The 27174-nt window shown below is 41.0% G+C and overlaps 1 protein-coding gene across 1 annotated transcript; it reads left to right on the forward strand.

The window, feature by feature from the left end:
* Positions 1-263: 263 nt before the first annotated feature.
* Positions 264-25731, forward strand: RSPH3 (radial spoke head 3). Its single transcript, XM_046006031.1, has 9 exons — positions 264-368; positions 4696-5387; positions 9561-9648; positions 17001-17142; positions 18677-18822; positions 19802-20005; positions 21738-21900; positions 23746-23832; positions 24823-25731. Exons 1-9 carry the CDS (start codon positions 264-266, stop codon positions 25095-25097), a joined length of 1902 nt encoding a protein of 633 aa, XP_045861987.1. The 3' UTR covers positions 25098-25731.
* The last annotated feature ends 1443 nt before the right edge of the window (positions 25732-27174 follow it).

Below are 27174 nucleotides of genomic sequence, written 5' to 3' on the forward strand. Positions count from 1 at the left end.
CTCTCCCTCTCCCTCAATCTAAAATAAATAAATAAATCTTTAGAGAAAGAAAAAGAAGGGATAAAGGGAAAGCATAAATCACAGAGGCACTGAACAAAATAGTCTGCCCAGTGAGACTACTGTGCAGGTTCAGCTACTCTGGGGGAAGAAAGTACAAGGAGAAACGAGCAGGATCTGAGACTGGGAAAGAGGCAGTACCAGGTAGAGAAGAGCTTACAGCACATGTAAGGAGCTTGGATTCATAGGGCGAAGGGGTTACGGAAATGTTTGAAGAGGGACCCAGCACGATCAGAGCCGCATTTCAGTTCGACCATCCTGTGGTGGCACAGAGGAGCCAACTCAGGCTGTCTGGAGCAGGTCAAAAGCTGGTAAGAATAGTAGGTAGGGATGCAAGAAGAGGTCTCAGAACCAAGAAACATTTAGGAGGTCAGGCAGGCAGGACTTGGTGATTACTGGGGGTATTGAGAATGAGAGAAAGAGAGGGAAAGAGAGAGAAGCTAGCAAGAGAGGTGCAGGGATGGGAAGATGAGCATAAGCTGCTACTTCAGTGCATGGGCTCTAGACTGGCTACTTCAGTGCATGGGCTCTAGACTCAGGCAGATCAGCGTGTGCATCTCAGTCTTGTCACTAATTTGCTGTATGACTTCGGTAAGTGACTTTAACTTCTTTAAGCTTCTGTCCCCTTGTAAGTTAAGTAGAAATGATCTAAGAACCTACCTCCTGGGGTCATTGTAAGACCTAAGTGAAATCATGTATGTTAAGTGCTTAGGATAGTGCCTGCTGTATCACAAACACCTGCTATTTAGTAAGGAACTTGAGAATGATTATCTAAGGGCGCCTGGGTGGCTCAGTGGGTTAAAGCCTCTGCCTTCGGCTCAGGTCATGATCCCAGGGTCCTGGGATCGAGCCCCGCATTGGGCTCTCTGCTCGGCGGGGAGCCTGCTTCCTCCTCTCTCTCTCCACCCGCCTCTCTGCCTAATTGTGATCTCTGCCAAAGAAAGGAAGGAAGGGAGAAAGAAAATTACTACCTACCTACCTGCATCAGCAGGCACGTCTACTCTTCATATTACTATGATGAACCGTGCACACTTCCAGGAAAGACCAGCCCCTGCAATTGTACATGAGAACCATCCCCTCCTGCCTACATCACTCCATCAACTGTTGGCTCTCCCCTACAACATCCATTCTGTCCTCACTACTCACTCCTAGACCATACCCATGTACAGTCAACTCTCCCACTAAAGACATAAAACCTTCTCTTGGCTGTTTTCCTCTGGCTAACATCCTGTTTCTTTTTCTCTGCGGCAAACCTCCCAGTCACAAAACTCCCTCCTTCCAACCTCTTCTAAATCTCTAACTGAACTTTGTCTTCCCCAACTCCACTATCGGCACCCTCTGCTCCATCGCAGACCAACATTTACCACTTGCTTGATCCACGTATGGCATTAGGCATCCTTACTCCCTTCTCCTCAAAACACTTTCATCACTTGATTCCCAGTGACTGGACGTTCTGCAACTTCTTCCGTCTCTCTGGCCATTCTTTGCCAGGATCCTTTGTTGGTTATTTTTCATCTTTCCAGCCTCTAACAATGTTCAAGGGCTCATCTGTCTTCTCTCTCCACTCCTTAGTATTCTCACCAAGTGCCATGGCTTTAAATAGCATCTTTATGCCATTAATCCCAAAATCTGGATCTCTACTCTGGACTGATCCCGAGGCCCCAGACTTCCATATCAAACTGTCCACTCAACACCTCCACTTGGATGACTAACATGTCTTTCAAGCTCAATGCACCCAGAACTGAACTCCCTCCAAAAAATGCTCCCTCTAAAACCTGCTCCTTTCAAGTATTCCTTCTATCAGTAAACAGAAATGCCATTCTTGGTGTAGCTTCTATCTAAGACTGGGTGGTAGCTTGAATCAGACAACCCTCTTACAGGAACAACCGTAAAGATCGAAACTAAAACTAAAATCAAAAATAAAAACCACAGAGACATTTTGAAGGCACGAGAATAAGCAAGCCAGTGAAGAAATGAGGGACTGGGATCCCAAGGAGAAAGAAAATACATAGGGATATACAACTTCTCCACTGTTTTTCTCCTGGGGCATTTGCTCAGTTTCAGAGCAGGGCATTTATGAGCAAGTAGGAAGCAGTGGTGAGAAGTGTCAGGGGTCTTTCAGATCTGGGCAGATAAAAATTACAGTTGAGAACTACAGGCAGAAATTGAAGGGACAAGGGGCACCTGGGTGGCTCATGGGTTAAGCCGCTGCCTTCGGCTCAGGTCATGATCCCAGGGTCCTGGGACTGAGTCCCGCATCGGGCTCTCTGCTCAGTGGGGAGCCTGCTTCTACCCTGCTCCCTCTCTCTCTCTGCCTGCCTCTCTGCCTACTTGTGATCTCTGTCTGTCAAATAAATAAACAAAATCTTTAAAAAAAAAAAAAAAGAAAAGAAAAGAAATTGAAGGGACAAGACCCCAGGCAAAGCATGTTCACAGAGAAATAAGCCTCACAATTTGGCTTTTATCCTTAAGGTGTTTGCTGAATTCTAAGCTGTAAGGACACTAGAAATCAAGAAACCAAGACAGTACAAAGTGGCTAAAAAGGCAAGCAGGCCCTTCAATAACCTCGTGGACTTGGGAATACAAAAATTGGAGTGCGAGGTCCCCAGAGATGGGTACCTGTTGAACATCCCAGGCTTTCTGCTGAGATTCCTAAAGGCTTATGCTCTGGGATCAGGGCAAACCAGAAAGCAATCAGCCCTCCCAATGCCTGAATGCTTGATTAAAGGTCACCTACCCCTACTCTAATTGCCAGCCAGAATAAAATTAAATCCTCCAGAAAGAGACACATCAGCCAGAGCCTCTCCACAATTTCTTCTACGCAATGTTTAACATCTTATGAAAAACTTTAGCGTGATCTTTAACTCCTTTCCTTCTCTAGTGTTCCATTTCTAATCCATCTGTATCTACCCTCAAAATAGGATCTCTCAGGATCTCTCTGACCACTCCATTGCCTGGTCCCTGATCCAAACAACTTTCTCAGCCAGGCTTACTGGTTCAATTTGGCCTCCTGCTTCTGCTTTGCCCTGCTTCAGTCTATTCTCAACCCAGCAACTAGAAGAGAAATGCTTTTTTAAAAAATTAAATTATGTCAGGGCACCTAGGTGATTCGCGGGTTATGTGCCTGTCTTCGGCTCATGTCATGATCTCGGGGTCCTGGGATGGAACCCCAGGTCTCCAGGCTCCAGGCTCAGCGGGCAATCTGCTTCTCTCTCTCTCCCTCCAGCCCTCCCTCCCCCTGCTCCTGCACACTCTCTGTTTCTTCCTCTCTCAAATAAATAAATAAATAAATGTCAAGCTTCTATTTGAAAGCCTTTGGGATTTTTAACCTCAGAGTAAAAGTTCATCTTTACGCTGACCAACAAGGCACAACAATCTGAATTCATTACCTCTGACTTCATCTCCTAATGCTTTCCCCTGCTCCGCCCACTCTAGCCTCCTTAGTCTTACTTAGAACACACCGGGTTTGTACCTGCCTTAGAACTTTGCACTGATGGCTTCTTGAAATTAAGTTAGAGTTTCATTGCTCCATCTCCTTCACATCATCACTCAAATTTCACCTTCTCAGTAAAGCCTTTCCTGACCAATCCAAAATCTCTAGGTCCCCCTCCACCTCTGACACCTCCTACGCTGCGTTTTATCCTTAGTTCTTATAATTATCTAACATATATATTTCACTCACTTAAGAGTTCTTCAAGGACCTTGGGCTTCTGAGCCTTTGATCAAGCCATTATAAATGTGCATCCCCAAGACTCTCACCAGTCAAAACACTACCACCCATCAAACAGAATTAAAATCTCACTTTCTCCCATAGCCCTTCCATAAATTACCTCAAAATTAAGAGCTCAAACCTAAAAGTTTCATGTAGTGTTTACCTCTAGCACTCACCATACACTTTTACTTAGGATTATTTATACCATACCTACACACTGGCTTTAGATCTTAATCTTCAAAGTGCAGGAGGAATCTAGATCTTAATGTAATGGCTCATCACTTACCAGACACGGTCCTAAGTATTTCATACTTATTAATGCTTTTAATACTCATGAAAAATCCTAACAGATAAATGCTATTGCCCCCATTTTACAGACCAGGAAAAAATGAAGCACAAAAGCATTAACTTGCCAGAGGCTATGGACTCGGTACCCCGCAGAACCTGGGTTCAAAACCAGACAGCACTTAGCGGAGCTGAAGGAGTGAATGCAAGGGCAGATAACTGACCATTAGGGGATACACACACTTCACTTACACAAACTAGTATTAACATTGCTCATACTGAAACCAAAGCATCTGCACTTCCAAGCACAGACCACCCCATGACGCCTCGGTCTTCAGAGTCTGGGGCCTGACGAATTAAGATAGAGGAGGCCTAACAGACTCAACAAAGCACCCACCCCTTTGCCAACATTAGATGTCTGCGGGGCGCCCCTGTCGCTCGTGCGCCCGAGGGTCCGCTGAGTGCTAGCAACCGGCGGGTAAGAGGACAAGGAGCGCGGGGAAAAGCAGGCACCGCTGCGGAGGGCGGAGGGGCGGCGGTGCTGCGAGACGCCGAGCAGCCCTCGCCGCGCCCTAGCACGTAACAGAGCGGGGAGCCCGGGCGCCCCGTGTGCGCGATCACAGCTGACCAGCCCCGGGTAGCGGCGCGGCGGCAGTGGCGGGAACAGAGACGGCCGAGGGCGCCCCTTAAGGAACGGGAGCACGTGGCCCTGGAAGGATGGCGCCGACACCAGCCAGGCAAAGCCAGGCTTCAAAGTGGGAACGAAGACCGCCGCGCTGCTCGCCCAGTTCCCCGAAGTCCCCAAGCCCGACTCGCTCGGGAACCCACTCCTGAACCGCAGGCGTCCACGCCGCGGACGCGCCGATGCACGGAGCCAAATGCCGGAAGTGCCCCAGAGGGCCGGCCTTCCCGCGAAAACCCCCGGCCGGAAGTGCCTGGAGGTCCCGCCCCCAGGCGGAACCCCGGGTTGCTGGGCAACCAAAGCGGGCTCCTTAGGCTGGCTCAGCGTTCCCTGGAACAAGCCGAGTGTAGCTCCCACGTCTTGTCCTGGCAACCTCCCGTCCCGCCCGCCTTCCTTCTTGCCGCCTCTCCTTGCGTCGCGGAATCCCTGCCCTTGGCACCACGCTCACGTCTCCGGCTCCCACGACCACTTAGCGCCCACCTGCCTGAAAGCCAGTCTCCACGGGAAGCGAAGCGACCGGGCCGCAGGCGTGGCCTCCAGGCTCACGGACCGCCCCTCCCCAGCCATGGGCACCTACACCTACACCTACACCAGCCGGCCCCGGGCCCTGCCCTGCCAGCGCCGCCGTTATCGGGACAGCATAATGCAGCCGTGAGTGAGCAACCAGCCCCTGTGGGATCTCCACCTGCCCCGTCCCGGAGCCGCCGGATGCGGGCCCCTTCGCCCTGGCAGACTTACCTGTGCTGCTCTCCCCCCTCCACACCTGCCGAAATAAATTTCTTCCCTAAAGAACTCCGCCGTGCGTGGAGGCATGGAGCGAGAAGGGCACGGGCGGTCTCCCTTCCTGAACCTTCAGCGAGCATAGTTGCTGGCGTGATCGATTTAACGCGTACAGAAAACTCTCGGTTCACAACCTTGGAGTCAGCTGAGTGCCGCTGGCCAGCCATGGGCACCTCACGAGCGGCCTTGGCGTACGTTTTCCTCCGTAGTCCACAGTGCTGTGACCTTGCTTTAGTAACTCCATTATGCAGGGTGGGGAGACGGGAACAGGTGTCAGGCACGGTTGCTCGTCCCGAATGACAGCCACGTCGAGCTCTTTCCACACCAGTCTTTGGTCAGGAGTCAGGTTATCCTTCCATGCTGAACCCCTAGTTGTATTTTTATGTCAATAAGTATTTATTGGCAAATATTCGAATATCCGCTTCATTACTACCCATAATAATGTTTGCGGGCCTTTCTAAAGCTTGTAGTTCTTTCCATAAGCCCCAAATTTTGGAACCAGCAGAACTTCCCAAGAATTCAGACTCCACGGAAGTTGGGACATCTGTGCCTTTTGTCCACCTGGGATTGTGCCTGACATATAGGAGGCAGTCACACAAATTGTTGAATTAATGATTGAACCAAGTAACTCTATGTGTATTTCAAACACTGAGTCTAAATTCATGATTATCTTATTATGGCAAATAAAGACTTTTTTTTAAGATTTTATTTATTAACTTGACAGAAAGAGATCACAAGTAGGCAGAGAGACAGGCAGAGAGAGAGAGGGAAGCAGGCCCCCTGCTGAGCAGAGAGCCCGATGCGGGACTCGATCCCAGGACCCTGAGATCATGACCTGAGCCGAAGGCAGCGGCTTAACCCACTGAGCCACCCAGGCGCCCAAATAAAGACTTTTTAAAATAAGAAATGCCTGTCACTTTAAAGAAACCAAAATGGAAATTTTAAATTTTTTTTAAAGATTTCATGTATTTAAGAGAGAGAGACAGACAGACAGAGATAGCAAAAGAGATAGAGAAATACCAACAGGGAGGGAAGAGAGAAGCAGGTTCCCCACTGAGCAGGGAGCCCAGAGGCGGGGGGCTCTATCCCAGGACCCGGGGACATGACCTGAGCCCAAGGCAGATGCTTAACAGACTGAACTACCCAGGCGCCCCACAAAATTTAGATTTACAGAGGGATTATTTATATTATAAAAGGATTCCATTTAAAAACACGTTCTTGTGGCTTTAAGTAGTAGCAAACAAATCATTACTATTAAATTACACCAATAAATGAAATAAGAATCCATGGTGGTTCATTAGGAATGATTTTTTTTTTTATAGCTAGTTGATAAGCAGGTTGCAGGAGCTTGCTTATATTGAAGCAATCTGTTGATAAAGCCATTGGAAGGAGTATGTGTGTATGTGTGTGTATTTGATTTTTCAGTTTAAAATTATCCTTAGTGGTGATTTTCAATTTAAAAAGTAATCCATGCTTGTGAAGCAAATGAAAAATACAAAATAAGGATGAAAAGGGCAAGTTATCTCCCACTCACCTCTATTCTTACTTCCCTTAACAATCTTATATTCTTTTACATCTCCATACTCGAGCGTATGTACATTTATATAGGAGGTTTATTTCCAAAATTGAATCATACTACACATATTAATCTGCAGTTAGTTTCCCCGCCTTTTTATAATCTCTAATTCTTTTTTTTCTAATTTCTTTACATATACATATACATACATACTTATTTTTTATATAAACAGACGCCTGTGGTTCATGCTTGGGTACATTTTTAATGCCCAACCCCCTTCCCTTGTAAACTTGTTCTTTCCCTCCTGCCCCCAAGGTAAACCATGTTAATGCCCTTACATGAATGTTTCTGGACTTTTCTCCACACTCACATTTTATGTACAAATATATAAATATATACATACAAGTACACATAGGTTTTGTCTACCTCACAGCAATGCTAACATTATACACAATTCTCAACATCTTCCTTTTCTCGCTTAATTCTTTGTAGAAATCCCTCCAATTATTTTTAATAGCATGATATCCCCTGGTGTATAAATGCACTATGCATTTTTAAAATTTTCTTTTGATTAGGTATTCAGTTTGATTCAAGTTTTTACCACAAAGAGGAAGTTTTTGATAAACAACTTTTTGTGCTGGCCTTTTTATTCCTATGAAACAGATTCCTGGAATGGGGTTGTTAGGTCATGTATATTTTTAACATGAACAGATGGAACAATATGCCTTTTCTTTAGTAATGTTTAAACATATTTTTTCTTACATCCTCACCAGCAATAGGTTTTATGGATTTTTTTCTTTTTGGCTTTTAATAGTGTGAAATCAAAACAAAAATTTTTCTCATTATTATGTTATATTAGCACTAGGGGGTTTTAACCAAGTAAGTGTCCTTTAGATTTTTTTCTATTTTAAAAAATCACTGGGTACAATGTATAGGACAGATTCTGAGAAAAATGTTGTTCCCAACAGTTAAGACTAAGAGACTCTTGCAGTAGTCCAGGTAAATTATAGCGGTGGCAATAAGCGATGGAGAGATACGAAAAAGATTTGAGGAGTAGAATCAATAAAACTTGCTGGATACAGACAGTGAGGAGGAGAGAGGAATTATGGATGACTCCCAGGCTTCTAGATTAAGCCAATTGGGTGGTTAATGGTACCAGTTAGAAACAGGGAACACTAAAGACCTAAGAAGTTGGAGTGGGAGAGTGATAATTAGTTCAATCTTGAGGTTGCTTTTTTTTTTTTTTTTTTTTTTTTTTTTAAGATTTTATTCATTTACTTGACAGACAGAGATCACAAGCAGGCAGAGAGAGAGGAAGGGAAGCAGGCTCCACGTTGAGCAGAGAGCCCGATGCGGGGCTCGATCCCAGGACCCTGAGATCATGACCTGAGCTGAAGGCAGAGGCCTTAACCCACCGAGCCACCCAGGTGCCCCCTTGAGGTTGCTTTTGAGACACCTCAGTGAGAGATCACTGAGCATATCAATTGGATATATATTCCTGGAACTCAGAGGAGAGTTCTGAGTTAAAGCTAAAATAAAATTGGGAGTTTTAGGTATATGGATTATGAGAAAAGCCCTGAGAATGGGATAGTTCAGTGAAGGGCAAGAGAAGGCCTAGCCCTGAGATCGGGAGGAGCCAGCAAACACAGGCTGGGAAAGAGAAGTCCTAGAAAAACAATCTGAAGATTATCCTGATATCACAGCAACTAGAAAAAAGAGTACTTCAGCAAAGCAGTGACCAGCTGAGCTGAACCCTGCCCAGAGAGCAAGTAAGATGAGCAGTGTTACATGCCTGGTTTTTAAGTAATATGAGGTCAGGTTATCCAACAGTGGTTTTAATATATGATAAAAAAGCAATTTACGACCCCTCTCAAAATCATTTCTAGAAGAGTACTGTTATTGGTATGGGTCAATATTTGATTTCATAGCCATACATCAGATATCATTTAAAGAACTTTGAAAGAAAACATCAACAGTATGGCTTTTCACTACTGATATTCTGATCCCCCAAAGCAAAATTCTATTAAAATTTAAAACAGTATCATTTTAACAATATATCTCTGAGTTTAAAGAAATAACAAGAAATTTGATTTATTTATTTCATAAGCCTGATTCTGTGAATCTTTTCAATCCTTGGATCCAATTACTGTCAGTACTTTAAGGCAGGCCCCTTTCCAACCGTCCATTTTCACATTTGCAAGTAGTCTAACAGATTTACAGCCCTAAGTCCAGCTCTGCCACTTACTAGCTGGGTGACCTCGGGCACATTCCTTTCTGAATCTCCTTCTCTTCTGTCAGATGGGAATCAGAGTTCCCAACTTGAAGCTTATTGTGAGCAATAAATAAAATAGGTGAAAGGTCTGGCATATGATAAGCATTCCATCAATGCTAGTAATTTGTCATGGACTGTGCCCAAACAAAAATCTGTTTTCATGACATTTGTATCTTAGTCTAAATCCAATTAAAAATGAGTTAACTGCACAGACCAACACTATTACAGTAGTTATTTAGAATTTGCTGTTTCACAGAGCCGAAGAACCTGTGCATTACGGAAACATCATGTATGACAGAAGGGTGATCCGAGGTAACACTTATGCTCTACAGATGGGACCGCTGGTAAGTATAATTTGAATATTCTAACACACAGCTTTTCAAAGGACTTGTGCTGAGCGACCAGTTTGTTGTCCTTTCTAATTTGCTACAGACTAAAACAGTTATAAAATAAAACACTGATAGGTTACTAGAAAAATTTAATTAAAAAAAAAAAAGACATGCGAAATACAAAGCTGATGGTGGGTGCTGGGGATTAAGGGAGGGGGGGATTAGGGAGTTAGTGTTTAATGGGTCCAGAGGTTCAGTTTTGCAAAATGAGGAGTCTGGAGATGGATAGTGGTAATGGTTGTACAACAGTGTGAATGTACTTAATGCCACTAGATTCTAAGCTTCAAAATGGCCTTTACCACAATTAAAAACAATAATTTAAAAAAATACAAAAACTCCAATATTTTACTAGATTAACAGCACTTTGTAAAACTGCTCTAAAAGCTTACACCCTTCTACTCTCAATTTCTATAATTAAATTTTTACAGACCAGTTCAAGCAGTTCACAGATAACACTTTGAGTAGCACTGGTATAACATATTTAGGTTTGTTTAAATTACTTCATACTATAATACTCTCCTCATTATTTAATCCAAAATTCTTTTCTTTAATTCTCTCAAGTATTTCCTGGGTTTTAGGTCCTGTGGTGAGTACCTAGGATACAGAGATGATTAGGATGTGGCTTGATGACTAAGAGTGCTGATGAAATATAGTTAATCTGTAAACACTGTGTGATATATACATGCCCACCACCACATGGTGATATACGGAATATTAGACATTCTGAAGGGTGTACATCAAAGCCATCAAGGAAACTCACTAAAAATATTGTATGTTTCGGCCATACCCTGGATCTGCTGCATTTAGAACCTTCAAGGGTTGGACACAGATATGTGCATCATTAATTAACTTCTCTAGGCAGTCGGTACAGCCAGTGGGGGGACCAACATTTGAAAACAACAGCTCAAACATGTGATATAGGTGTGGTTCGGCATCTTGTGGCAATAGCAATAAACACTGACACACCTAGAACTAAACTAAAAAAAGAGAATCACCTTTTTTTAAGTTTTTTAAAATTAATATTGTGATGATTTGATTTTTTTTTTTAGTTCTTGAGTTAATTATTCAACAACTTACCTAAAAACTCTATACTGAGACTTCCAGTCCAGACAAGCAGGAATTTGCCAATAGCACAAGCAAACACTAGAAGATTCTGGAAGTGGAAAGAAGGAAATGGACTGGCTAGGGAACTCGGGATTTGAGTGACATAGTGATGAGTTCCCTAAGTCTTCTTAAATCCCATTCAGAACACTGGAGAAGCTTGCAACCCAGCACAACCGATAGGCACAAGTCTGTTCCCTTTATCCAAAAGACTGTAAAAGGGTAACCTAGCAGAACAGAAACCTTTTTACTACCCTTCCTCCAGCCAAACCCCAATGGAAAAACTGTCCTGTCCCTCCTAGTGGAGTCAGCAAGACGTAGCTGGCGAACTGGACTTCCATCCCCACACTGGCAGCAACAGTGCAGTACTAATCGGTGCTCTGATTCACTCACTGAGGTGCTGTCAACAAGGGCTGAGCAGGAAGCTTACCTTCCATTCTCACCCAGGGGCAGTGAGATGGCCAGAGACGGTACAAGTTGGTACCCTGCTTTTCCTGGGGTAATGGCAACAGAGCTAGGAGGCAGCTGAATTTTCAGTCCTATCTGGCAGCAACAAAGAGAAACAAGTGAGATAAAACTGTTAGAGCTCCACTCCTCTATACCCTAATACTCGTGTGAGTGGGTCACAACAGGGAGCTGAAATACTACCCCTACCAAGCACCAATAAGGTGATTGATACAAATTGATTCTCAGCTTTCACATGGGGCCTAGCAGGATGCTGAATTGCTATCTCCACCCATGCCTGCATGCCACAGCAAAAAGGGATGACTTCCTGCTAAAAAATAAAAATAAAAAAAAAAAAAGATTAAGATCCAGAGTTTCATATCCTAACACCCAAAATTTCCAGGATACCAAAAAAAAAAAAAAAAAAAAAAAAAAAAAATCACTCATCATACCAAGAACCAGAGCAGTCACAACCCGAATGAGGAAAATCAGTCAAGAGATGACACCACCAACGTGGCTCAGTTGTAGGAATTACCTGACAAGGATTTTAAAGCACTAATCATAAAAAAATGCTTCAATCAAAAGTGAATAATTATGAACGTTCTTAAATGAAAAAATGGAAAATATTAGTGAAGAAATAGAAGTCATACAAATGAGCCAAATGGGGGCGCCTGGGTGGCTCAGTCCGTTAACCATCTGCCTTCAGCTCAGGTCATGATCCCAGAGTCCTGGGACGGAGTACCACATCAGGCCCCCTGCTCAACGGGGAATCTGCTTCTCCCTTACCCTTCTGTCCCTCTCCCTGCTCCTCTCTATCTCTCAAATAAATAAATATCTTTTTTAAAAAATGAACCAAATGGAAAATATGTAAAAATTCACATGACTCATCAGAAATGACATAGGGAGAAATCAGTGAATTCAAAGCCAAATCAATGGAAATTACCCATTTTGAACGACAATTAGAAAACAGGCCACAAAAAAAATAATAATAATAAAAAGTAAAAAAAGCTTCACAGCTGAGGAGCAATAACAAAATGTCTAACATTCATGTTTTCTGAGTCTTGGAGAGGAGAAAAGGCATGGGACTGAAAAAATACTTGAAGAACTAGTGTTTGAAAATTCCACAAATTTGTCAAAAGGCAAAAACCTACATATCTAAAAAGTCAGTTGAACCCCATGCAGGGAAAACCTAAAGAAATTCACTCCAAGACACATCGAAATCAAATTTCAAAACTAAAATTTAAAAATCTTGAAAGCAGCTATAAACACATGACACGTTGCCAGAAGTGGAACAATTATTTGACGAACAGTGGTTCTTCATTTGAAACAATGGAGGCCAGAAAGAGTGGCACAGTATTTTTCAAGTCCTGAAGGAAAAGGACTATCAAGCTCTAATTCTAATCCAGTGAAAACATTCTTCAGGAATAAAGAGGAAATCAAGTCGCTCTCAGATGAAGGAAACCTAGAGGATTTGTCACCAGCTGACTTACCCCTAGAGAAGAGCTAAAGAAAGCTCTCCAAGTAAAAAGGAAATGGTAACAGAAGGTGGCTTGGGACTTCAGAAAGGAAGACAGAACAGTGGAATAGGTGAAAATAGGGGTAAATACAATAAACCGTCTTCTGGGTGTTAAAAATTGTGTTTGATGGTTGAAGCAAAACTACAACATCATGTGATGTGGCGCTTAGTATATGTCGGTAAAATACTTAGGATGATTAGATTTTGATTGTATTTTAAAAGTAAGGAAAATAATGTTATCTAAATGGCAGTAAAGTTTCTGCCTTCCACTTAAAGTGGTAAAATGTTGATATTAAATGTTGACTGTGGTCAGGTACATAGTATATTGTAAAACCTGGAGCAACTATTTTTTAAAAACCTATGTAAAGAGTTATAGTGAAAACTATTACAGATAAAAAAAAATAATTCTAAGAAATGTTCCAACTAATTCACAGGAAGGAAAGAAAAAGAAAACAAAAATTAGAACAAACAAATCAAAAAGTAAAAAGACAACCCTAACTTGGCAATAGCTGCCTTAAATGTAATATAATAGTTGTAATAGTTGCTTTAAATGTAATAGTTTGCTTTAATGTAATAGTTGCTTTAAATGTAAATGGTCTAAACAAGCCAATTAAGAGATAGATAGGCAGAATAGGTAAAAAAACAAAAACAAAACAAAACAAAAAAAAACCCAACCATGGCCCAAGTGTGTTCTGTCTACAAGAAACTCATTTCAATTTCAGTGATGTAGGTAGGTCAAAAGTAAAAAGATGGGAAAAGATAAACATTAATTTTTGAGAAGTAGTTGTGGCTCTCTAAATAACAGATAAAGTAGACCTAAGGAAAACAATATTACCAGGGACAAAGAAGGACAATACAAAATGGTAAAAAGGTCACAGTATACCAAGAAGATATAGCAGTCTTAACTATATATGCACCAAACAACAGAGCTTCAAAATACATGAAGCTAAAACTGGAAGGAGAAATAGACAAATCCATAATTTTAGATCGGGACTTCAATATCCATCTACCAGAAAATCAGCAAAAATATAGAAGAACTACACAACACCAACCAATAGGTTGTAATTTACATTTATACAACACTTTCACCTGACAACAACAGAGTACATATGCTTTTTTAAAAAAAATTTATTCATTTTAGAGAGCACAGGTGGGGGCAGAGGGGTGCAGAGGGAGAGACAACCTCAAGCAGATTCTGCACTGAGCACAGAGTCCAATGGTGGGCTTGATCTTACGATCCTGAGATCATGACCCAAACTAAACCAAGAGTCAGACGGTTAACTGACTACACCACCCAGGCACCCCAGAATTCATACAGTTTTGAGGCACCTGTGGAATATTGACCAAGATAGAACATATCCTGGGTTACAAAACAAATCTCAAAATATTTAGGATATTTGAAATCATACCATAATGGAATAATGTCTCTCTCAAAATTTCGAACTAGAAATCAATAATAGATGATAACAGGAAAATCTTTAAACACTTGAAAATTAAGCAGCTTGTTTCCAAATAATCCATAGAGGAAATATCAAAGGGAATTTTGAAAGACTATTCAGGACTAAATGAAGATACAACAAATCCAAATTTGTGTTTCATGCCAAAACAGTGCTGAAATGGAAAAAAACTAAAAAGGAAAGACTTCAAATCAATAATCTAACCTCCTACCTCAATAAATGGGGAAAAGATGAGAAAAATAAACCCAAAGCAAGCAGAAGGAAGAAAGTAATAAAGATAAAAGCAGAAATCACTTACATTGAAAACAATAACAATAGGGGCCCCTGGGTGGCTCCGTTGGCTAAGCATGGGACTCTTGATTTCAACTTAGGTCATAATCCCAGGGTGGTGAGATGGAGCCCCAAATCAGGCTCAGTGCTGGGTGTGAAGCCTGATTAAGATTCTCTTTCTCTCTCTGTCTCCCCTCCTACCCCCACTTACATGCACTCACCCTCTCTCAAAAAAAAAAAAAGAAAAAATAGAGGCACCTGGGTGGCTCAGTCGGTTAAGTGTAGAACTCTTAGTTGTGGCTCAGGTCATGATCTCATGGGTCCTGAGATTGAGCCCCACTTCAGGCTCCACGCTTAGCAGAGGGTCTGCTTGAAGATTCTCCCCCCCGTGCATGTGCACTTGCATGCACACACACTCTCTCTCAAAATAAATAAATCTTTTTTAAAAGCATACAAAAATGCAGAGAAAATCAATGGACTGAAAAGCTGGTTCTCTGAATAAAATCAATAAAATTGATAAACCTCTAGCAAAACTACCAAATTAAAAATGAGAAAGAAGACACAAATAGCAAATACCAGAATGACTATCAGGGGATATAACCATAGATCCTGCAACCATGAAAAGGTTAAATTTCTTATCTTTGAAAAGATCAGTAAAATTGATAAGCCTCTAGCAAAACTAATAAAAAAGGTAAAAGAGGGGTGCCTGGGCGGCTCAGTAGGTTAAGCGTCTATCTTCAGCTCAGGCTATGATCCTACGGTCCTAGGATCAAGCCCTGTGTCTAGTTCCCTGCTTGGCTTGGAGTCAGTTTCTCCCTCTACCCCTCCCTAACCACTCCCCACCACCACTGGTGCGCGCGCTCTCTCTCTCTCTGTGTCAAATAAAATCTTTTAAAAAGAAAAGAAAGTAGAAGAGGAGATACAAATAAACAAATATCAGGGATATAACTAAGATTCTGCCTCTAGTAAAAGAGTAAACGGATCATAATAGAATACTACAAATAAATCTATACATATAAATTCAACAAACTAAATGAAATGGGCTAATTCTTCAAACTATAAAATACCAAAATTCACCTAATATGAAATAGATATTCTGAATTGTCTAATAACTATTAAAGAAATTGAATTTCTAATTTAAAAGCTTTCAAAAAAGAAATATCCAGGCCCAGATAGTAGCACTGGAAAATTCTACCAAGCATTTTTTTTTAATTCTCATTGATTTAACACAATTTACATAATTTTACACAATCTCTTCCAGAAAATAAAAGAAGAAGGAAAACTTAAGGGAATCAGTATTACCCTGATGACCAAATCAGACAAAGACACCTGTAGACCAATAGCTATCATGAATGTCAATGCAAAAATCCTCAACAAAATACTAGCAAATAGAAACCAGCGGGGATTCCATGCTCAACGGGAGTCTGCTTGAGATTCTCTCTCTCTCCTGCTCCCCCTCCCCACCCCACTCATGTGCTCTCTCTCGCCCTCTCTCAAAAAATAAAATAAAATAGGGGTGCCTGGGTGGCTCAGTGGGTTAAATCCTCTGCCTTTGGCTCAGGTCATGATCCCGGGGTCCTGGGATCAAGCCCCGCATCGGGCTCTCTGCTCAGCGGGGAGCCTGCTTCCAACTCTCTCTCTGCCTGCTTCTCTGCCTACTAGAGATCTCTGTCTGTCAAATAAATAAATAAAATCTTTTTAAAAAATAAAAAAATAAAATATGATATCATCACAACCAGAAAAACTGTATGCATTTAAATGACAATGGCCACTGTATTAGGGAAATTGGAATATGGCATATTTTTAATAAATTTTAATGTTACCAGATTGTTTTTACAATTCTAATTTTAAATATTAAAATTTTTTTCACACAAAGTCTTTCAAATTTCCCCATTCTCTTCATATTTACCTTGAGATAAGCAGGTTAGCTATAGGAAATGACCACAAAATGAGATACAGATATGAAATCAAGGACCTCTAAATATTGCAGAACTCTACTGTAAATAATTACATTTTTAACCCATAATCAGCTGTTGTTTTGTACACTGGACAGGCTTTGTTTGGACTGAGAATATTTCCTTTGCGACCTTACATATTTTTTCAGGAATTTTGTCTATGTGAAATTCAGATTTTTTTTTTAGATCCCAGTGCTTTTCAATTCCTTAACTACACATTAAAATGTATTGTAACTGAGTAATTCTATAGTGTACTTGGTTACGAGACATCCAAGGAATTCACGGTAAAAATGCTTGAATAAGGAAAAACAATTTATTAGATGGGATTCTGCAGCTGTTTATTCCAGTCAACAGTCACACTTTGAAGTTACTTACGTGCTTCACCAGATAACTTTATAGTTACCTGACAAAGTTCAAACCGAATTTTAATCATGAAGTCACTGATAATCAGGAAGAATTGTATGACAGATGCTCTTATGCTATCCAAGAATCACTTCTGGAATGGCAGTTCTGTGTGCTTTGAGAAATATCTTCTAAATTTTAGAAGCCTTTTCTGTCACTCAGCCTGGGCAGCCTGATCCTCTAGAGATTCAGAGACAGCAGCAGGCGAAGAGGAGGGCTCTTGCCAGAAAACGAGCCCAAGAACAGCTCAGACCACGAACCCCCGAACCCGTGGAAGGCAGAAAGCACGTGGATGTGCAAACAGGTATGTGACCGTGGCATTGCATCACGGCTCCTGGGTTTGCTCAGTTTCCTAATTCTTTTTTTTTTTGGCTTTTATATTACTTACATATCCACTAATCTGTGCAGGACTGCCCCAGTCACATGGTAGGAAGAGCGCATTCATTCAACAAATTCATAGACTATTTTATTATTATATTGGGTATAGCTGGAAGTATGTGATAAGGTTAAAAAAATGTATGACCAAATTAATTCTCTCTTAGCTCTTTTCACATACTTTTCTCTCCACCTGGGATTATTTCTCTCCTTTTCTTTTATATCCTAACATGAATCACTGCCGGACCTACAGGAGAAAAGAGCAATGAAGTTCTACTTTGACATTTATTTGTCTCTTGAGAGGCATGAACTCAACCAGATCTGAGTCCTCCCCCTCTCTCCCCACAGCCTCTTCTGTTCTGTCCTTTTATTCTCCTTTCACTGCGCGCATTCCCCAAGGCCTCATGGACTCTGCTGGGCCAGTGCCAGGCTTTCCTACTCATCTGGCTGTTCTCAGCGAGGGAGGATTACCTGGACCGCTAGGGCTGAGCGGTGATATTGTCAGGATCTTGATAATCAGACAACACAGGTGTTTTCCTTAGACTGATGCAACGACTCGGGATTCACCTTGCATCTTGCCAAGATGGTGAGTGGCTTTCCCAGTTACTGCTGGGTAGTTAGGACAAAAGGAAGCAAACCATTCCAGGTCTTTCCCCCCCTACCTTGACGTCAGGTCGAGAATGTGTATATGTCCATAATTAGCCAATGTAGCTGTAATTCTACAAGAGCTAAATTTTAGTGTTTCTTTATAATCAAAATATCAAGTGATACAGTAGCAGCCGCATTGTATTGAGTTTTCCTATATCTGAGACCATTCCAGCCCTCTACCTGTGCATCTCCTTTATTATTAAAAACTCCTTGTGCTGAGTAATTATGATCCCTTGTACAGATAAAGAAACTCAGGCTCTAAGAAGATGTAACTTGACTAGGTCCTATGTTCAACATCTGACTTCAGTTCTCATGTTCTTTGCATGATACCACACTGCCCTTGCCTCAGATAAATGATTCCTTCGGTGAAATTTGCTTTCGTGTGTCTGTTTATGATCTATAGCTTAGAAGGAACATCAAGTAACACGGTGCCTAAGTTTTAAAATATCCAGGAATTTTGAAATCTTTATACGTTTACTGTCTTAGGACTCTGTTATATAGATGGATTATTAACTCTCTGTCTCTAACCATACTTTGTATCTTACATTCACCTAAGCTTCATGTTCTTCTTTAGTTCCATTTTCAAGTACAAAGCTCAGGGCTTTCTCAACGTTCCATAAATGCCCTAGCTATACTGGCTCTGTGTTCTTCCAAATACATAAAACTGCTTAGGACAAGGCGTGAATTTAATCCCACACTTGAGCACTTCTTTTCTGATCCATTTAATTCTGTTTTGAAGGAGCTAAAGTTTCAATACACATATATGCTTGAAATAGAACAGAATTTCAAACTCAGTGTATATGGTATTCTTTTAGAAATATACCTTGAAGAAATTGCTGACCGCATAATAGAAGTTGATGTGGAATGCCAAACAGATGCATTTTTGGACAGACCACCAACACCACTCTTTATTCCTGCCAAAACTGGCAAAGATGTGGCCACCCAAATACTGGAAGGAGAGGTACAGTACATTATTGGACTTCCCTCTATCTTCTTTATAAATAGGTAAAGTAGGTTTAGTTAAAAGCTTACAAACCACTTCATAATCAGAAAGATGCTACCCACTGGATTTCTTTCCAAATGTACCTATAATAATTTTATTATGAACTACAATGTTCTGATTTACCCTCTTTGCTGATCAGAAATAAAAAGCATTAGAAATATTTTTAGAGTATCTGCACTTTGATTTTTGTGGTTTGCATATTTAATATAGGGATACAAGGTAAATTTGTACCAAATAAAAAAAAATTCTATCTCTGATATAAGAGGTTCCCTATTAGTTGCTTTTAAATTATATAGTTTTCATGAAGATATTCTATGTTAGGAAAAAAAAATCCTAAAATATTTACATTTTCATATCAACATAGAATGCACAAATAGACCAGTTTAGGAAATTGAAGAGAGGACAGTTCTTATGCACATAATGACTTAAGTGAGATTTAAGACTTACTTGAAGGAATTGCCACTGAAATTGGGAAATAAACCAAGTCTTCACAAACTACATAGAAGGGTATATTTGCCTCTAAATTCTAGAGAAGAATCACCAAAATGCCCATTATTCTTGTTCCTTAGTTCCTTGGTTCTTCAAACTGTTAGTGCAAATCTACAAGAAAGGGCAAAAATTAAGAAATACAAGGATATTTCTTTTGGGTTTCAGAGTTTGATCTTAAAATTGTTGAGTACCAGGGTTCATTCTGACGAGTACGTAAGTCTTTTTATAATTTTTGGCTCTTCTGTGTGCCCTGCAGGGCCATTGTGAGTTTTGGAAACCATGAGTCAGTCACCATCACAGCGTCTGGCACACAGAAGATCCTCAATAAATAAAACCCTGCCATTACCTCTTTTCTGGATATTTTTTCTTTGAGCATTTGGTTCATGATTAAAATTTTAAACTTGCTTTAAAAATTTTTTTTAAACTTGCTTTGTCTTGTGTGTTTAAGCTCTTTGACTTTGATCTTGAAGTAAAACCAATGTTAGAAGTTCTGGTGGGAAAGACCATTGAGCAGTCTCTTCTGGAAGTAATGGAAGAAGAGGAGTTGGCTAACCTGCGGGCCAGTCAGCACGCGTATGAGGAGCTACGCAGCATTGAACTCGCTGAAGTTCAGCGACTTGAAGAGCAAGAGAGACGACACAGAGAAGAAAAAGTATAGAATTATAGTTTTCTTTCTTAGTCGTTGGCTATTTAACAGATTATGTTCTGAATCACGTGGTATGTCATAGAGCTAAAAATCTTTGCAAATACATCAGGAAAAAGTGTTGCTCAGTTTTCTCCTCTTTTGTAGATCACAGGTCTTTCATGCACAGAATCACATTCTTTTAATACCAGTTTACATATATGTATCCAAAAAGAGTTTCCAAAAGTTTCTAAATGTAACAAATTACATATGGCCCGGCTGAAAGGCACTCTTAAATATCAGGATTCCTAGCAAAGGAAATATATTGGTTCACCATACATCAGTGGCCAAAAATGGAAAGAAATGTAGAGTATAATGGGGATAGGTGGCATCAAGAAGCAGAGATCTGGAAAGAATTCTGGATCTTTTTCTCAGTGGCCAGACCCTTCCTGTACCCAGGAATTCTCCAGAGCTGCTTTGTAGAGTATTTTACGTTACAGGTATATAGAACTTTTAGTAAGAAAAGTTTTAGAATCTAGTTTTTTAAATGTGCCAATTGGCGTTCCTGGGTGGCTCCGTCGGTTAAGCATCTGCCTTCCGCTCTGGTCATGATCCCAGGATTCTGGGATCGAACCCACCTTGGGCTCCCTGCTCAGTGGGGAGCCTGCTTCTCCCTCTACCTCTCCCCCTGCTTGTGTTCCTGCTCTCTCTCTCTGTCAAATGAATAAATAAAATCTTTTTAAAAAGTAAAAATAAAGCATAAACAAGTAAAGTATGCCAACTACCTTCAGTCAGGAAACACTAGACTTGGTGATCTTTGAGAGTCTTTCTGGGTCTTGCAATAATTGTTACCCTATGTTGGACACTGCATAGATAAAGTATATAGGTGTGCCTGAATACCTAAAAGAGTTCAAATAATTTCCCAGAGTCTAGTTTACTGCACAGAATAGCTTAGTTGTTGGGATATTCTATTCAATACGTAATCAAATGGACTTTCCATTTTTCCCCATAATGAATAATTAATTGTGTAAAGGGCCTAGGGCTTATGGTAGAGATTATGCAAATGCAAGACTATTTGTTTACAAATGTGAAATGAACAGTGACAAAATTAGCTTTGTTGAAATAATCAGGGAAATCCTTATCAAAGGAAATGTACTTATTTATTTACTATTAGGAAATATACTATGAAATAATGAATAAAATCATCTAGACTTATATTTGCTTAAACTCTGAAAATAGACTTCGTAAGAAACTATATTAATGCCCCCACTTCCTCATGGGAGTAGAGGAGATGGTTCCTTAGCTGTATAGATATCCTATGTCTATAAGAAACAACAACAACAAAAGGGAGGTTTATAATTTTCAGAGCTCTATGAATTCGGAGAAGCTCACAAATGAGACAACTCACGGATCCAAGTTCTTTAACTGAAGATGTCTGAGCCACTGTAACTTTTGTATTGATAATAGTTTATGGTACTACAAATCACAAATACATATAACTATTATTCTTTGATACTATCCATATAGTTAAACATGTTCATCTTCAAGTGATTTTATGTAAAAGTGGATCAGGAGATGAGTCTTCCCGTAGGCTCCATCTCTTTTTTGAAATCAATACCCAGTAGCTGTTGGAATTCATTAAAATCTTGAGTGAAAAATTATGAACCATTCAGATTCCTTGCTGTCCATTTTTGATACAAATACGTGTCCAGATTCTTCCACTCGTTAAGTAACCGTGCGCGGCGGTGTTTTCTGCGCGCAGGAGCGGCGTAAGCGGCAGCAGTGGGAAGTGGTCCACAAGCACAAGGAGACCTCGCAGAAAGTGGCCGCCCGAGTGTTCGCGCAGCGCTACCTGGCGGACCTCCTCCCGTCGGTGTTTGACAGTCTCCGGGACGGTGGCTACTTCTACGATCCCATCGAAAGAGGTGGGTTGGTGGACGTGTTGTAGGATCACTGCTACAATACGCTTCCTCCTAATGCTTCCAAGTAATCCCATGCCCATGTTTATGTTGAATTGGAATCTATCTTTATAAAACGAATTTTTAAAGTCAATTATAGTTGTTTTAAGGAAGTACTGTTATTATTGAGCGGTATACTATAAAGCTCATGATTTTAAGGTGTCAGCCTATCTTTACTAAGTAAAGTAGGCAGAAATACAGGCTTGATGTCAAAAACGAGTTTGGGTCCCAGTTTGACCATCAACCAGCTATATGACCTTCAGGTTCCTCATGGGTGAAATGAGGATTATTTAGGAGCTAAATATCATAATATGTATGGAATGTAATATGCATAAAATATGTGCATAAGTAGTTGTTAACTTTCTCAGCTGACTTTCTATTCCACTCAAAAACCCTTTGGGGGCAGCAGTGAAAGTCGTGTATTCATTTAATTAGGTGTTTCCAACACCCTGGGAACTGAATTAGGTGTGGGAGATAAAAATGAGGAGACCTGGTCTCTACCTTTAGAGAACTCACACCTGTCAGCTGTCTGTGAGCACCCGTGGTGACCCACCCCTCAGCTAACCTGACCAAAGGAACCTCACCCTCCTTCCTCAGGTTCAAAAGCACTTAAATGCGCATTGCTTTTATATACAGGTCCTACTTCAAAAGGCTAATAGTCTTGTGGAGCAGAGGTTAGTAATGTTAATCTTCACTGACTACATACTCGATTCAGTACACATAGAGAGAGGTCAGATGACACACAACCACTGGTTTACATTTATATCGTACTTTACCATTTATGTAGTATTTTCCCTTTGACCCTCCCAGGAACCCTGATGGGGGGAGGGGGTAGATAGGGCAGATTAATTCCCATTTTTCGGAAGTAGAAACTGAAGCTCAGGGAAGTGAAATGCCTTCTCCCAAACAGCCATTCAGCTTCAGACTCTGACCCCAGACCCACTGCTCCTTCCGGGCTGCCCTGCCAACCCCCCGGGGTCTAGCCAGACCTCTGCTGGTAGTCACAGAGGCTGATAACTTTTTTTCCTCTCAGGAATTGCTGGAAAAGTCAGTTACAGATCATTTAGAAGCTTGAACATGAGCTTCATGCCCCAGATTAAAAAATTATTTCTAGTAGTGACTGTAACACCCTATTACACTCAAATATTGTCATCCCGTTGAAAACTAACGGATGCCATCCCCCCCCAAAAAGCCATTTTGAAACATTAAAGTGTGTATAATAATGGATCATATTTTTTAAAGGCTCCCACAGTAGAGTAGATTTCCATTTCAGTTTGAACAACTTTATCACTAATGGAAGCACCTAGTTTCTGACCCATTTCTAGATGGCCTTCTTCTCAGATACTCTCTGACCCTTGTCCCTGACCCTTGGAGAGCTTGTCCTAGGCCCCAGACTTCAGGCTTCTCTTTATCAGTGTGGTTCGATCCCAGATTTGTATCACATTTGAATTGGAGTTCTGCTCCCAGACCCACATCTTCCTCCCTACTCCCCAGCCCCCTACCCTACCTCCTTCACCAAGTCAGACTGCACCAGTGCATTAGCTCCAAAGGCCTGGACACCAAGGAAGACCTCATAGTTTTGAAAATACTCTTTTTACTGCAATAGAAAGGAAATGGACCACAACATGCTTAGAGAATGTGGCAAAAGTAATGCTGTGTAAGTCTATTTGACATTTTGTATTAAGGAAACAGTGTTGATGAATCTTCAACACTTAGGGAGAAAGCATAGATTCTTCCTATCTATAATAATTCACAAAAATCAGTATAATGATTGAATTTTGTTATAACAAAATTAACCTTTTTTTATTACAGATATTGAGATGGGATTCCTTCCATGGCTAATGAACGAAGTTGAGAAAACCATAGAATACAGTATGGTGGGAAGAACAGTGCTTGACAGTAAGCTCTTTTATTTTACTTAAAAGTCACTTCTGGGGGCGCTTGGTGGCTCAGTCAGTTAAGCATCCGACTCTTGATATCAGCTCAGGTCAGGATCCCAGGGTCATGAGATGGAGCGTGTGTCAGGCTGTGTGCTGGTCGTAGAGCCTTCTTAAGATTGACTCTCTCTCCCTCTCTGCCTCCATCCTTGCACTCATGTGTGCTTCCTCTCTCTCTCTCTCTCTCTCAAAAAAGCAAAAAACAAAAACAAAAAAAAATCATTTCTGGGGCACTTGGCCGGCTCAGTAGGTAGAATGTAATTCTTGATCTTGGGATTATAAGTTCAAGCCCCACATTGGGTGTAGAGACTACTTTAAAAAATAAAATATTCTTTAAATATAATCCTTTTTAAATTATTTATTTATTTATTTATTTATTCAACAGAGAGAATCACAAGGAGGCAGAGAGGCAGGCAGAGAAAGGGGGAAGCAGGCTCCCCGCTGAGCAGAGACCCCGACACAGGGCTCGATCCCAGGACCCTGAGATCATGACCTGAGCTGAAGGCAGAGGCTTAACCCACTGAACCACCCAGGCACCCCTTAAATATAATCTTTTTTTTAAAAGTTCATTTCTGAGATTTTTCGACAGAAAGAATAAATAGAAGAAAGTTGTTAAATTCTTTAGTTTTCATTTTTAAAGTTTCATTATCTCAATTATATTAACAAAGGCACCAATTTTTACCCTCAGTAGTATTTTTGGTTCTTGTGTAATTTGATCAGAATCAATATCTTCTCTCACGACTGTATAAATCCTCTTCCGTTACAACAGGCATTGACTATAATTCATATTCTGCACCTTGAGTGGCATAGAAGTTAAGTGTGCTGCCTTTGTATAGAAGTAACACAGGGAATGCCTGGGGTCTGGTGAATGCTTTCTGCTCCTCTGTAAGTCAGCCTTGTAACTACTCAAACAGGAACAATCACAGTGATTTTTGCACATGTAATGTTCCAGTGTTGATTCGTGAGGTGGTGGAAAAGAGACTGTCCATGTACGAGCGTAAGGAGGACCAGCCCCAATATGTGAAGCCCGAGGATGAGCTTGGTGGTCCTGGAGCGATGGGAGAACCACTGACGGATGAGGAATTCCTTGAACGAAGCATGTCACAGCCACAGGGGCCCCTTTCAGACAGAGACTCCCTGCAAAGAACACTAAGCAATGGAAGGTATGTGGGGAACGTGTCGCCCCAAGAAGGGAACTTTATGGAAGATGGAGAGGATGAGCCATAAGGAAGTCCTCAGGGAGAGAACGGTTGCAACCGAGGGGTGCTTTCGAGCCGTGACACTGCTCGGCGGCCAGTCAGCATTGCAAGCGATCAGGTAACGCCAGGTCCCCTCAGGTTTTGGAAATTATGTTGTATTTACTCAACATTGTCTAATGGACTGGGCAAATCAAATATGTTGAAATAATAAAAATAATTAAAAATGAAATTTAATTCATGTGTTTAATGGTAGATATCTAGAAGCTGTGTTGTTGTAACTCTAATGAGAATCAGGTCTAATTACAAGCTTTCTGTTACCACAAATGGAGCTAACAAATATATTTTCCCTTAATTTTTCTGATTTTGTGGTTTTGGGGGGGTTTTTTAGTATCATATTTAAGGTTAGATATCAGTGCTGTCAGCCTCTGAGACTTTCTGCTCTCCAGGAAAACTGTTCTACCTGCCCCATGAGAAAATACCTAAATGTCACATCCCTGAAAGCTTTAGGGCACCCTCCTTGCAAGGACCAACACACACACCCTTATCTGTGTAAGACTAAATAGATCGCTACCCCTTCCATCGTCAATATTCAAGTAAGGCTCAAGGGATTCTATGAATTGGTAATAGGCTCTTGTCTGTTTTCTCACATTCCTGCTATTAAAACATTTCAAACAATACCAGTAAAGCCGAAGTCCCTACTTGCCCTTAGGCAGTTCCCCTCCCCTCCTCAATGATGATGTTGTTATCATTGTTATAATTGGGTCTGTACCTTCTAGGCCTTTATCAAGATATTCATATACAAATATATTTGAACATTAGAAAATATACAGGTTCATTTTTCTTTATGTAATATAAATGTATAGTTTGCATTTTTCAGCTAACAGTCTATCTTAGACCTTAAATATTAGTACATATAAATCTCTTTTTAAAATACGGCAAGCTATTATATATATTATGACTGTGCTATGGAATTCACATGTGGCTTTTTAACCTGAACTTGTCTGAAGAGTTCACCTGTGCTATTGAAAATTTGGGGTGCCTGGGTGGCTCAGCGGGTTAAAGCCTCTGAATTCGGCTCAGGTCATGATCTCAGGGTCCTGGGATTGAGCCCCGCATCGGGCTGTCTGCTCAGCAGGGAGCCTGCTTCCACCTCCCTCTCTCTCTGCCTACTTGTGATCTCTGTCTGTCAAATAAATAAAATCTTTAAAAAAAAAAAAAAAGAAAATCACAGATTTTTTTTTAAGATTTTATATTTATTTATTTGAAAGAGACTGAGCGAGAGAGAGCATGAGCAGGGGGAGGAGAGAAGCAGACTTTCCTGCTGAGCAGGGAACCTGACTGGGGGCTCGATCGCAGGACCCTGGGATCCCCACCCAAGCCGAAGGCAGTGGCTTAACCAACTGAGCCACCTAGGTGCTCCAATCACTAATATTTTATCTCTAAAGTCATATTAATCTTAAGCAATCATTGAAGTCCTCTGAAGTTTTAGATAGATAAAACCTACTTTTCTCAGAATAGTTATAGATTTATAAGCTGTAGTGATTTGAAATAACTGGCAGTTATTAACACATTTATCTTGATTTCTTTTTAAGTTAGGTACCAAAAATGTATCCACATTTTAAAAATGAAGAACTTCTTCCTCTGTTTTTAAAAAGAAACACACCATGTTATCTACAGCATTATGTAGTTCTCAAACCATTTTCCCATATGTTATACCACTTTATCATTTTTTTTCCATTTTATTTATTTTTTCAGCATAACAGTATTCATTGTTTTTGCACCACACCCAGTGCTCCATGCAAAACGTGCCCTCCCTATTACCCACCACCTGTTCTCCCAACCTCCCACCCCTGACCCTTCAAACCACTTTATCATTTTAACCTCATAGCAGCCCTTCTGAGGTATGCAGGACAATATTTTTATTTTCATTGACAGCCGGTCTTGTTAGGTCAGCCAGCAAACGTTAACCGCATGCCTGCCGTGTGCTGGGCACCATGTGGGAGACCAACACCGTGCGGACCAGCCTAGCGGTGGGACTAAGTGAAGTTGGGGTGTAAATAAGGAAACAGCAGCTCAGGGGTTTAAGTGATTAGCCATAAGTCACA

The sequence above is a fragment of the Meles meles genome, chromosome 5 (assembly GCF_922984935.1).
Source record: "Meles meles chromosome 5, mMelMel3.1 paternal haplotype, whole genome shotgun sequence".
Lineage (NCBI taxonomy): Eukaryota > Metazoa > Chordata > Mammalia > Carnivora > Mustelidae > Meles > Meles meles.

What these genes read in the sequence shown, in the direction of transcription:
- RSPH3 (XM_046006031.1), top strand. Translation starts at nt 264, where the DNA reads ATGTTTGAAGAGGGACCCAGCACGATCAGAGCCGCATTTCAGTTCGAC. An exon ending in CTCTACAGATGGGACCGCTG is followed by an intron (nt 9,649 to 17,000) that starts GTAAGTATAATT and finishes TCTGTCACTCAG; the next exon opens with CCTGGGCAGCCTGATCCTCT. An exon ending in CCCAAATACTGGAAGGAGAG is followed by an intron (nt 18,823 to 19,801) that starts GTACAGTACATT and finishes TGTGTGTTTAAG; the next exon opens with CTCTTTGACTTTGATCTTGA.